The sequence below is a fragment of the Sturnira hondurensis genome, unplaced genomic scaffold, assembly GCF_014824575.4.
Source record: "Sturnira hondurensis isolate 20B ecotype Veracruz unplaced genomic scaffold, ASM1482457v3 Scaffold0013299, whole genome shotgun sequence".
Taxonomy (NCBI): Eukaryota; Metazoa; Chordata; class Mammalia; order Chiroptera; family Phyllostomidae; genus Sturnira; species Sturnira hondurensis.
The window spans coordinates 3,819,410-3,832,540 of NW_028085930.1; the positions used below are offsets into that span (position 1 = coordinate 3,819,410).

General features: G+C 40.2%; 1 protein-coding gene across 1 annotated transcript in view; it reads right to left on the bottom strand.

The window, feature by feature from the left end:
• Positions 1–1,434: 1,434 nt before the first annotated feature.
• Positions 1,435–13,131, bottom strand: part of PCCB (propionyl-CoA carboxylase subunit beta) — a 67,464-nt gene continuing 55,767 nt past the window's right edge. The window contains exons 11-15 of the mRNA XM_037061226.1: positions 4,780–4,887; positions 4,424–4,524; positions 3,900–3,998; positions 2,818–2,917; positions 1,435–1,698 (exon numbers count right to left, since the gene is read on the bottom strand). Coding sequence (XP_036917121.1) covers positions 1,577–1,698; positions 2,818–2,917; positions 3,900–3,998; positions 4,424–4,524; positions 4,780–4,887 — 530 coding nt within the window. The 3' untranslated portion in view covers positions 1,435–1,576. The remainder of the gene's footprint in view (positions 1,699–2,817; positions 2,918–3,899; positions 3,999–4,423; positions 4,525–4,779; positions 4,888–13,131) is intronic.

The following is a 13,131-nucleotide window of genomic DNA, read 5'->3' on the forward strand; positions in this document are numbered from 1 at the left end:
AAGAAGCTTCCAATGGCCAAATCAGGAAATTTTGTGCATCAAAATAAATAACATTAAACTTTAAATCTAGTGGTCTGAATTTTTTTATTGATAAACATTCATTCACTAAAACATTTATGAAACACCTACTGTATAGCAAGCACAGATTTTAATTATGAGTAATATATGGCTCCCAATCTCAAGGAGATAATTCTTGGGGTAGGGTAAGTAAGGATGGGGCAAGGATCAAAAGTAATGAACTCCTACAATATGTGCTTTGCTTGAAAATTTGATAGGGTAATAGCATAGTAAGAAAAATTATTTCAGAAAAAAATGTTTTTAAAAATCCACAAGTCTAAACTGACACTAAAACAATAAAAACAGGAGAAGAGAAAGCTCTTTCTCCCAACTGAGTACCAACTAACACATGCAGACATAATGACAAGGCTAGCAACGTCATATTTTTACACAATATAGAATAAATAGCTGCTTGAGGCGGGAGCCATCAATGGGTATGTGGAAGTACTGGATAAGAGCTTGTTGACAGGCCTAAAGAATGTTCTCAAATTAGTTCTTAATTACAAAGAGAAAATGGTAGCCTTTACAACCACTACCTCAACTAAGTGACCTGAGTCAGTTCCATCAGTAATGGACAAACAGCGAACATCACATGTTTCCTGATGTAATACATGGAACAAACACTCATGTATTACTCTCACCTGGATCTAAACATCTGGGGAAAAACCAACTCAAATTGAGGGACATTCAACAAAATAATTGGTGAACACTTCAAAAATGTCAGTCATAACAGAATATGTAAGATAATGAGCTTTGTCTCCTAGGAAATAAAAACTGCATTTTGGGGAAACAAAGGGTCATGATTCTGCAACTTACTCTCAAATGGGTCAATAAAAATAATAATATAAATGTATGGAAGAGATGAAGCAAATGTAGAAAATGTTAAGAACTGGAGAATTTACGTGAAGAGCATATAATACAACTCTTGCAACATTTTTAAAGCTTCAAAATAAGTTTTTTTCAATGTAAGAATACACTTCTGAACTAACATAGGGTATTCATCTTACTGAGGATCTATTCTGTTGGACACACATGCAAACCTCATTTAATCCTCAACAAGTCCTAGAAGAATTAAAAGGAGTATCATTTAAAAGGAAGCAAACTGAAGCCTAAGCAGATACTTTCCCCTTAAAAGCTTATTATCGCACCTGTAGGGGAAGAAAAGGAATTCTTCTGGGGGCGAGGAGCACGGTGCAGGGAGAAGCGAGGGGGGAAGACGATACACAGTTAAATAAGAGGCAGCTGTAGGTGACACTATCTACTGTTTTGTTTCTAGTTTTCATGATTTTTCAGATTTCTACCATAAAAAAATGTATGCTCAAAAATATACCAATTAATATTTTTAATCAAGCAAATAATTTCACAGTAAGGCACAAATGAAATCTTTCTAGAATTTAAAAAACTCAGCCATTCCAAGTAATTACTGTTACTTGGATTCTCAGGTTTCATGATTGCAGAAAAGGCTGGGATGAGTTCTAATAGCCAAGTAACTAGCTTGGTTTATCTTCCTTTGATTTGCTTACAGTGGAATATTTGCATGCTTCCTCCAAGGACGTTGTACCTTCTTGCTGGCTAAAACATCCAGGTCACAGCAGATTCGGGCACGTGTAGAGGAAGGCTGAATGATGTCATCCACAAACCCTGGTGAAGCACAGAAAAGGGAGATCATCTGCACCCCCAGATGACGCCACCCTCCAGTCTTGTGCTCAGCCTGGGCACCATCTCTGGGACGCACAATGTGAGCTGGCCCAGCCTGATTGACACAAGAGGGGCTAGGCCCTGTGAAACCTCTCCTGCATCCCTGGAGTTCCCATTCCTCTGGCAGGTCCCCAACTTTACAAAAAAAAATGTGACTCCTCTCCCTGCGAAGATGAATTCAATAGGAAATGAAGAAAACAAATGTGAATTTTCAAAACTAGCTACAATTCCTCCCATTCTTGTCCCTCTACAATGGGACACTGACACTCCAACCATCAGGAAGCAGACTCTAGCCCTGGCTGGTGTGGCTCAGTTGGCTGAAGTGTGGTCCTATAAACCAAATGGTCGTGGGTTCAATTCCCACTCGAGGCACATGCCTAGGCTGCAGGTTCCATCTCTAGTCAGGGTGCTTCTATTTCTTTATCTGGCTCTATGACTTGCCACAAATGTGGCAAAAGTGGCACTGTGTAACTTCCAAACCTAGGTCCCAAGACACCTTGTAGCTTCTCCTCTGTCTTTTGCTGCCCTCAGGACACCCTGTAAAGCAGCACTGACTAGCCTCTTTAACAATAAAAAACCAGATGGAGAGAGTCTAGTGAGAGCCAGCAACAACCATGTAAGACACCTTCTTGGACTAGCCCGCCCCAGTCAAGCCACCAAATGACTACAGCCACGTAACTGATCCCAGGCAAGACCAACAGAAGAATCACCCAGCTGAGCCCAAACCAAATCAATGATTCACAGAACATGAGCAAAAAAGGAGGGGAGAAATTGCTTTAAGCCACTCTATTTTGTGGTAGAGTTTTACACAGTATTAGGTAACTAGAAGAAAACTAAGAAATTTAGCCATTCCAGCAATGTTGCTTGGATCATGGTTACGAAAGCAGCCTATCAGGCCCCATCGTCCTTAAGTGATCACTTCCCAGGGCCAACCCCAACCCTTAACAGTCTACAGATTTGACAGTAACAGGAAAAGTCCTAGTTATTGGGACTTTTTGTAAAAAAAGAACAAGCAAGTAATCCAACAAATGAGCCAAGCTGCCCTCCTGCCACAGTGCCTACCTCTCACTGCTGCAGGAAAAGGGTTGGCAAACTTGTCAATATATTCTGCTTGAGCATCTTCCACATTCTCATGCCCTTTGAAGATGATCTCCACAGCACCCTGTCATGAGAAGAGTTCATGAATTTGGCTGGAGATCCCAACCTGGACAGACTTCCCTCAAGTCATTATTACTCTCTGTGGTTGCAAACTTCTTGGTCAATCAAAGTGTACCGGAGTAAAGGGTGAGCTCCAGGTGGCAGGGCACTGAGGTGGGCACTGCCTGGAGTCATCCATCATGTTTCCGGGGGCTGTGTGATGCAGGGATGATCAGCGGTAACAAGCAGCCTAGGCAAAGCCAAGAGCTTGTCTCCCCAGATTCCATCCTACCATCAGCCAATCACACTTATCCAAAGATGTGTGGCCTAGTTTTCACTGCCAGATCCAAGGTCCCTGCCTCAAAAGGAAGTAAAATGCTGTTTTCCTATTCCATTACCCTGAGCCCTGACTGTAAAATTCCACAGCCAGAGGAAGACACACACTGAACTGCAAATGCAGATATACAGGGGACTAAAGATAAGCCTTCGCACAGGACCCCTAAAAGTCAGCTGGGGGGATTATCTAGCTCAATCCCAATAGCTATTTCAACGTAGGAAAGGAGTAGGGAATAGGATGAGCAACAGAAGTACCCTGCCCAAAGTCAACGGTCAGAAGTACAGTTCAGCTTCTAAGGGCTCAAAGGAAGGGCTCTGGGGCCCTCCCTAGGAGAAGAAATGGGGTTTGGGGAAATGTCCAGTTCTCTCAAAGGCTGGTTCAGCCAGCTCACCCCTTTACTGACAGTCTCAAAACTTACTCTGGGCTCTTGCCACCCTGAACCTAAAGATACCAACACGGGCTTCCTGAAGTGAGAGTGCAGGACAGGAGGCAGAGGGGGTCCTGGGGCCCCAGGAGGGAGATTTGCCAAGATCTAGGCCCCAACTCTCTGGAGTCCTGGCCCATCCTGGGGGCCCTGGCCTCAGTCCAACATTTCCCAGCTGTGCTTTAAGCTCCTGCTGGGAGAGTATAGTCCTTAGACCCAGGAAAAGGGAAAGCTGGAGGTCCTCACCTTTGCTCCCATGACTGCAATCTCCGCTGTGGGCCAGGCATAGTTGGTGTCACCACAAAGGTGCTTGGAGCTCATGACATCATAGGCACCACCATAAGCCTAGAACAGACCCAAATGCTGAATGTTAGAGCTCAGTGCAACCAGATCATGTCCCTAAAAGACTCCAAGAATCCAAACGAAGTAAGGACAAAAAGTAAGAATAGCCTCCTAGGCTACTGAAAGCCCGCTGTCTGTGAGGCCAGAGAGCCAGAGCCAGAGAACACTGGGCACAAGCCAGAGGCCTCTCACAGTTAACATTCACTGTCTTCATGGCTCTTTCCCGCTGCTGTCTTCAGTTCCCAGAGATGACCAGGGACATCTCAGCAGGGTGTCTTTCCAAGGCTAAAAATGCTGTGCTCACATGACCCTTTTAAGGGAGAGTGAGGTACACTCCTTCCCCCCCTGAAACTCTTGGCCAGACCTCCAACTGAGATCATGCTGCCAGGAATGAGTGGGCTCACCGCCTCCAGTGTTAAGTTTCTCACCTTCCTGGTGATAACGGTGACTTTGGGCACAGTTGCCTCAGCAAACGCATAGAGAAGCTTGGCGCCATGCCGGATGATGCCCCCGTGTTCCTGTGCTGTGCCTAGGTCATGAGGAAGCGTTAGCAGATACCCACAAGAACCCTCACAAGGTCTGCCTGCCACTCTCAGCTGTGAGGTCTTCCCCTGCTCCCCAAAGGGCTGGGAGAGGACCACCCTCACTGCCCCATCTTCTAGACACCCAGAATATAGAGAAGTCACAAATCTTCATGGAATTTTACAAAAATATCTCCAAATAAAGTGGGTACCTCATTGGATAAAGCCACCTCTCCCGGCCCCCACCTCTGTCAATGACTTACCAGGCAGAAAGCCAGGGACATCAACAAAAGTGATGAGTGGAATATTGAATGCATCACAGAATCGGACAAAACGAGCCCCTTTCACAGATGAATTAATATCCAAGCATCCTAGAAGAGAGATTATCCGTGCTGAGCCTCTGGGCAATTCCCAGTTCTGCTCACAGCACTCATCTAAGAGCTAGTTTATTTCTATGGAGACACCAAAATCTCTGCATCAGAGAATGATAAAAGGGAGTCCTCACACTCCAGGGGCAAAAGGAGCAGACAAAAGAACCCACCTGGCATTGGCCAAAGAGGGCCCAGGGATGACCTCAGCCCCACAGGCTCTCTTGCTGGGAGTACAGCCCAGCGCAGTCAGGTTCTGCCCCATAAACTGAAGGACCTGAGGCACAGCCCGGTTTACCCAGTGGAACCAGTACTCGGAGGTATCACTCAGAGACTGGTCATGGAACCAAATTCTGGTCCCACCAGTTACAGCCACGTGTCCTTGGGAAATTCCTTCACGTTTCTGAGACTGAGGTTCCTCACCTGCAAAGCAGGGACGTTACCACCTCCTACCAAGGTTGTAAGGGTTAGAGGAAATGGCATGTGTAAAGTGGCACAAAGTAAAGAGCTCAATTACTAGTAAATCTCCCTTCCTAGAACAGTTTTGAACATATTCTATGAGGCCGGCATTACCTTCATACCACCGAAGAAGCACATTATGACAGAGAATGCAGCCCAAAGTCCCTCATCAACACGGAAGCAAAAATTCCTAAAATATTACCACATGAAACCCAGCAAGATATAAAAGCTAGTGCACCATGACCAAGAATTCAAGGTTGATTTAATCTGTGCAAACCAGTGAAACTATTAAAGCAGAAAAACCATAGGACCATCTCAACAGATACAGAGAAAGCATCTGACAAAATTCAATATTCATTCATAATTAAAATCTAGCAGTAAACTAAGAGTACAATGGAACTTCTACAATCTTACAAAGTGTACCTATAAAAAAACAACATACTCATGGATCAGAAGAATAAATAAATCTCCAATTTGAACTACACTAGTGCTGTCCGGAAGAACTTTCTATGGTGGTGGAAATGTTCTCTGGTTCTGCTAGTCAACACAGTAGCCACTAGCCACATGTGGCTATTATGCACTTGAAACAGGGCTAGTACAACTGAGAAACTAACTTTCTGACTGTATTTAATTTGGATTATTTAGTTAAACTATTTTAATTATTTGATTTTTTTATTTTTAATTATTTTTAAAGTTTAATAGCTAGCATTAAACTTTTAAACTGGATGGAGCTATATTTTCAAGCAATCCCTACCAAAATCATAAGAGGTTCTTTTGTAAAAACTGATGAGCAGATTCTTTACAAAGGAGACAGAATAGTCAAAACAGTATTTAGGAAAGGAACAAAACAGGAGGAGTTACACTAGCTGACTTCAAGACCTCCTTATAAAAAGCAGGGTTTCAATTTTGGACTGAACAAGTCTTCGCTGTAGGGGTTTGTCTCGTGCACACAGGATGTTGAGCAGGCTCTCTGGCCCTCCTCTGGGGAGCACAAATCCTACACAGGTTGTACCCGTGACAACCAAAAATGTTTCCAGCATTGCCAAAAGTTCCAAGGATATCAAAATTGCCCCAGGATGAGAACTATAGTTACAGTAACCAATATAGTATCGCAGAGGCATAAAGGCAGGTGAAAACAACAATGAAACAGGACACAGATTGTGAAGAAACAGAACCACAAACTGATTTCAGACCAGGCACCAAAATAGTTCAATGTGGAAAGAAAGACTTTGCACAAATGGTGATGGAACAATTAAACAACTGTGGGAAAGAAGTGAAAGTAGACTTCTTTTCATCTATAAATTACAGACAAAAATAAACTCAAAATGGATTCTAAGCCCTAACACAAAACCCAGAACCACAAGGCTCACAGAAGATAATATATGACTATCTCTGCAACCTTGTAGTAGACAAAGATTTTTTGGACAGGACACAAAAAGCTCTAATAATTGATAAAAGCACTGATAAATGGGGCTTCATTAAATTTTCTGAATGAGTCAAAAGACACCATTAATTAATTGAATAGTCAAGTCGCACACAAGAAAAAAATATTTGTAGTACACACATCTGATAAACGACTGACTCTCATCCAGAAATCGTAAAGAGCCCTAGAAGTCAGCAATGTTTTATATCTTGTTTTGGATGCTAATTACAAGCCTGTACACAATTTTCAAAACCCATTAAAATGAGCACTTGAAAGTTACACATTTTATTATGTGTAAATTACAACTCAATAAAAGAAAAATCTAAATCTCCCTTCCTCCATCTCTATTCAAAATCTGTGTTAAGAACTGAAATAAAGAATCTAAGATATGAGTCATAGGATGAAGACAATTAAATTAAGAAACTGCATAAAGTACAAAGAGGCTAGAATTAAAATCAAAGAAACAAAAATACAAAAACATGAGCATTAACAACCCAAATAGGATGTAATCATCTGGAAAATGAATAGTCAAAATGGAAAACCTGTGGCTCCGAGCTGCCAGTAGGTCCCAAGTCCAAGGGCTGGACCTTTTAATTTTAGGCCCGGGTCCCAGGCTTGTGAGATCCCCTGGCATCCAGAGAGTGCCCAATGAGCCCTAATTCCTACAAGGACAAACTGAGAACCAGAATGGAGACCCTCTCTGTGAGTTACTGTAGCTGCCTTTTAGTAACAAACAGGGAGTGAATAAGTTCATGAAATGCATAACGCTTTCTTCAAAAGAGCAGTAACCTACTGAACTTCTATACATTGCCACTCCATCGATATCACAGAGTTACTGAGTCAAGGAACCACAAGCAAACCAAGTGTTCAGGCTCCAGCCAGGACTGGGGTGGGTCCCTGGAACAGACATCCTAGATACCTGCAGATAAATTGCCCAGGAGGAACCAGTTTCTTAAAAAGTAAGCTTGTGAAAGTCAACCTGTGCTGCATGACACAGGAACATGCAAATGTAGTCGTGGACAAGAAAGACCTTCAAGCAGACATGAGAAATTATGTGAAATCCACACCGGAGACAGACACAAGTAGGAAGAGGAAGTGAAGGGATATGTAAACAGTTGAGAACTTACTCTAGGACAAAATGCAGTTTCAGTATGTGTAAATTCCTAATTTTTAAAACTTTTCCTAAACGCAAAATGATACAGTAGGCAGCTCCCAGCTTCTGTCCTCCAAGACAAATATCAAAAAACAAGAGGAAACTGTCAGAACCAACTTTGTTAAAACTCTGGAATAGGCAGAGCTTTACAACTAAGTGAAAGCTTAAATCAAGAAAAAGGCAACTTAAAACAGTAGGAAAGCTGTGTGGCAGTTTCAATTACACTTTGCACCACACTCTCCCTGGTTCAAGAGGGAGCAAAGGTGACCTTAGTCACAAATTATTGTGTAGGTCTGTTCTAAATTGTCCGGGGGCTATCTGAAGATTGATACAAGACTTTTATCTCTGTTTCACCTAATTTAGAACTCACTGGGCCACAAAAGTGACTGGCACTGCTCAAAAATATTCTAATGCAAAGAAACAAACTGCAGGTGGTTGAGATCACCTGACACCTAGGAGGACAAAAACAATCAGTTTCGTTGGGTAATTAGGGCACTCAAGAGCACCTGTGTGTGCAGGGACCTTAGAAAGGAACAGATACTCCTAGGACCAGATACGTGCTCAGAAAACACCTGAGAAGGAGAACTAGAAAGTACCTTGACATGAATGAAAATGAAAACACAGTATTATAAAACCAAAAACCTGAGGAAGACCCTAAGCTTTAACTTTGAGCGGGTCCCTAAATTTAGTTTAATTCTGCCTAATTATTGAAGGAGAGCGCTACCATAGAGTCAACCTTCAAAACTAGGAGCAGTGTTTTCTTGGACTGTTTTAGCACCTGATGTTCAAGGAAATGTCTGTCAAATCATTAGCTAGACACAATGGCACAGAGACTGCAATGGTCCCACAAAACAAGGGATATAATCTTCACAAAACTAGCTGGGAAAAGTCAATGGACAAATGGATGACAGCATTCAAAAAAAAAAAATCCTAGAAAAGAGGAGAATATGATTTCTAGAGTTTCCACATTGTAATAATCAAATGTTCAGTATTCAACAACAACAACAACAACAAAAAAAGACATACAAAGAAAGAGGTAAGTACAGCCATCCAAATAAAATAAATTGACTGAATCTGTCCCTAAGGAAGCCTAAGCACTAAATTTACAAAGACTTTAAAACAACTGCCTTAAATATGCTTAAAGAGGTAAAGAAAAACAAAGAACTAAAAAAAATCAGGAAAACAATATATGAAGAAAATGAGTATCAGTAACAGAACAGAAAATATAAAAGGGAAGCAAACAAAAATTCTGGGTCTGAAAGTACAATAAATAAAATGAAAAATTCATAACAGGGGTTCAAAGCAGATTGGAGCAGAGAGAAGAAAGAACCAGGAAACTTAAATAAAAACAATTTGAATTATCCAGTCTGAGGAGCAGAAATAAAGAAAAAAAATGAAGCAAGTAGACACTAAGGGGCCTATGTATTCTAGCATCAAACAAACCAACATATACAGCCAAGCAGTACCAGAGGGATAAGTGAAAACAACAGATTGTTTGAAGAAATAATATTTTAAAATTTCCCAAATTGACTCATGACATGAAACTACAAATCCAAGAAACTCAAACTCCACGGAAGATAAATTCAAAAGGCCCACAGTGAGATACACTACAGTCAAACTATCAAAAAAGACAAAAGATAGGACCTGGAAAGTAGCAAGGTAAGTGACTCATTGGATAGAAGAGATCCAAAATAAGATTATCAACTGATTTCTCAACAGGAACAATAGAGGCCAGAAGACAATGAGATGACATTCACAGTGCTAAAAGAATAAAACTGTCAACCAAGAACTCTGTATTTGGCAAACTGTCCTTCAAAAATGAGGTACAACTTAAGACATTCCCAGATAAACAAAAGCTGGAGAGAGTTCATTATCACTAAGCCTGCTATACTAGAAATGGTAAAGGGAGTCCATCAAGTTAAAATGAAAGGATACCAGACAGTATTGCAAGGCTATGTGAAGAAGAAATACAGACTTCCAGCCCTGGCTGCGTGGTTCAATTGGTCAGAGCGTCACCCCTTATGCCAACAGGTTGTGGGTTTGATCCCCAGTCAGGGTGGCCTGCATGGGGCAACCAATTGATATTTCTTTCTTAAAAAAAAAGATTTTATTTATTTTTAGAGAGGGGGAAGGGAGAGAGAAAGAGAGGGAGAAAAACATCAATGTGTGGTTACCCCTCACATGCCCCCCACTAGGGACCTGGCCCACAGCCCAGGCATGTGACCTGACTGGGGATCAAACCAGCAACCCTTTGGTTCACAGGCTGCCAGCACTCATTCTACTGAGCCACACTAGCCAGGGCTGACATTTCTTCTTCACATTGATGTTTCTCTCTCTCTCTCTACCCTCTTCCTCTCTAAAAATCAAGAGACATATCATCAAGTGAAGCTTAAAAACAATTATTTTTTTAAAAACAACTTTTTAAAAGATCAAAGATCTCCAATAAAGGCAACTACATAAAAATAATACAAAAACCAGAATTATTATATTTTTGTTTGCAACACTACTTTTTAACATGATTTAAATAAACAAATGGAACCCAGAAAGGTTCACTGGGGAATTCTACAAAACATTTAAAAATGAAATTATACCAATTCTTTATGGTCTCAGAATACAAATCAGAAAGTATATTTACTAACTCATTCACTGAGACCAGCAGTACCCTATAAACAAAACAAGACAGAGATATTACAAGAAAACTACAGACCAATGTCTCTCATAAACACTTATGTAAGAATCCTCAACAAAAGTTAGCAAATAAAATCCAGGAATGTATAAAAATAGTTATATACTACTTTCAAGTAGAATTTATCCAAGGTATGCAAGGCGTGTTTAACATGTGAAAATCAATTCATGTAATCCATTACATCAACAGTCTAAACAAGAAAAATCACATGAACAAATCAATAAATTCAGAAAAAGATTCACTGAATCCATTACCTACTCATAATAAAAACTCTCAGGAAACTAAGGAATAGAGGGGAACTTTCTCAACTTGATAAAGAGTATCTACAAAAAGCCTACAGCTGCCCTACAGTGAGATGCCAGAAGCCTTCCCACTAAGACCAGGTACATGCAAGAATGTCTTCTCTCACCATTTAATTTTACAATTGCACTGGAAGTCCTAGATAATATAATATTTTTAAAGCCTATAAAAGGTATATAGACTGGGAACAAAGAAATTGAACTTCGCTCACAGATGACATACATGTCTCTGTAGAAAACCCTGAATATTCACAAGAACTCTGCTGGACCCGATACACAACTCTAAGGAGGTTGTAGGAAACAAAGTCAATACATAAAATCCACTGCCTGCCTAGACACCATCAATGAATTTGAAACTAAAAACACAATACCATTTACATTAGCATACCCCACAAAAAATACAATCAATCTAACAAAATAAATTAATCTAACAAATTAGATAAATCTAAGAATATGCATACAGGATATATGTGAGAAAAACCACAAAACTGATAAACAAAAGGAAAGGACTAAATAAATGGTATCCCATGTTCACAAATAGGAATACTCAATATCAAGAGATCAGTTCCTTCCAAATCGATGTTTAGATTTTATGCAGTTCCACTCAAAATCTCAACAAGTTATTTTGTGGCTATCAACAAACTGATTTCAAAGTTTGTACACAGAAGCAAAAAATCATGACAGCCAACACAATATTGAAGAAGAAAGTTGGAGGACTGACAACACCCAACTGCAAGGCTTACTATAAAGCTACAGTAATCAAAGCAGGCCAAGGAAAAGACCAGTGTTCCAGGAGAAGGAAGAGCTGCCTGGGGCTCGTATTTTAGTAAGCACCCACTTCCACACACCAAGATTTGTTCCAGTTACTACTGCTGTGTAACAAACCACCCCAAAACTTAGTGGCTTTGAACAACAACAATCATTTATTAATCTCAGAAAATAAAAATTTGAAAACTGCCCCCTAAAAAATTAAAAGTGGGCAAAAGACCTGAACAGATACCTCACCAAAGGAAACATACAGATGACAAATAAGCTCATGAAAAGATGCTGTGCATCATGTATCATCAGAGAAATGCAAATTAAAACAACAAAATATCACTACATACCTATTAGAATGGCCAAAATCCAGAACACTGACAACAAGAAATGTTGGCAAGGATGTGAAGCAACAGAAACTCTCATTCACTGCTAGTGGGAATGCAAAATGGGATAGACACTATGGAAGACAACTGCGCTGCTTCTTACAAACCTAACAAACCTAACATAAAACCAATCTATTTAATATACTACATAAATAAAAAAAACTAAAGATCATCTCAATTGATACTGCAAAGGCATTTGATAAAATCTATCACCCTTTCATGACAAAACACTCAGAAAACTAGGAACAGAGTATTTCCTCAACATGACGAAGGACATAAAAACCCACAGCTAACACCATAATCAATGATGAAAGGCGAAGTGTTCCTAAACTGACCATTTCGCCACTGCTATTCAACACTGTGCCGCAAGTTCTAAGCAGAGGAATTCGATAGGAAAAATAAAAAATAAAAGGCATCTAAACTGGACAGAAAGAAGCAAAACTATTTTTATTTGTAGAAACATGACCCTATATATAGAAAACCCCAGAGAATCCACAAGAAAGATATGAAAAGTAGTAAACAAATTCAGCAAAGCTGCAGGTTACAAGATCAAAAACCAAAAATCAATTGTATAGCTGCCTTTCTATACACCAATAATTAACAATCTATAAAGGAAACTGGGAAGGCATTCCATGTGTAATAGCATCTAAAAAGAGGAGTAAATTTAACCAAGAGTTGAAAATCTGTACTCTAAAAACTACAAAACATTGCTAAATAAAAGAAGACCAAAATGAATGGAAAGATTCCCTGCGTTGACAGTGTTACGATACCAATACCATCTAAAGTGATGTACAGAGCCAGTGCAATCCCTCTCAAAATTCCAACAGCCTTTTTTTTTTGCAGAAATGGAAAAGCCAATACTCAAATTCATATGGAATTACAAGGAGCCCCAGAGAGCCAAAATAATCTTTAAAAAGAAGAACATGCAAAGATGCACTTTCCAAAGTAAAAAACTTACTACAAAGCTACAGTAATCGGAACGGCAGTACCAACATGTGGATAGATCTATAGATCAATGGGGTAGTGTTGAAAGTAACAGCAATAAACCCATACATCCATAACCCATTTCAACAAGGACGGCAAAG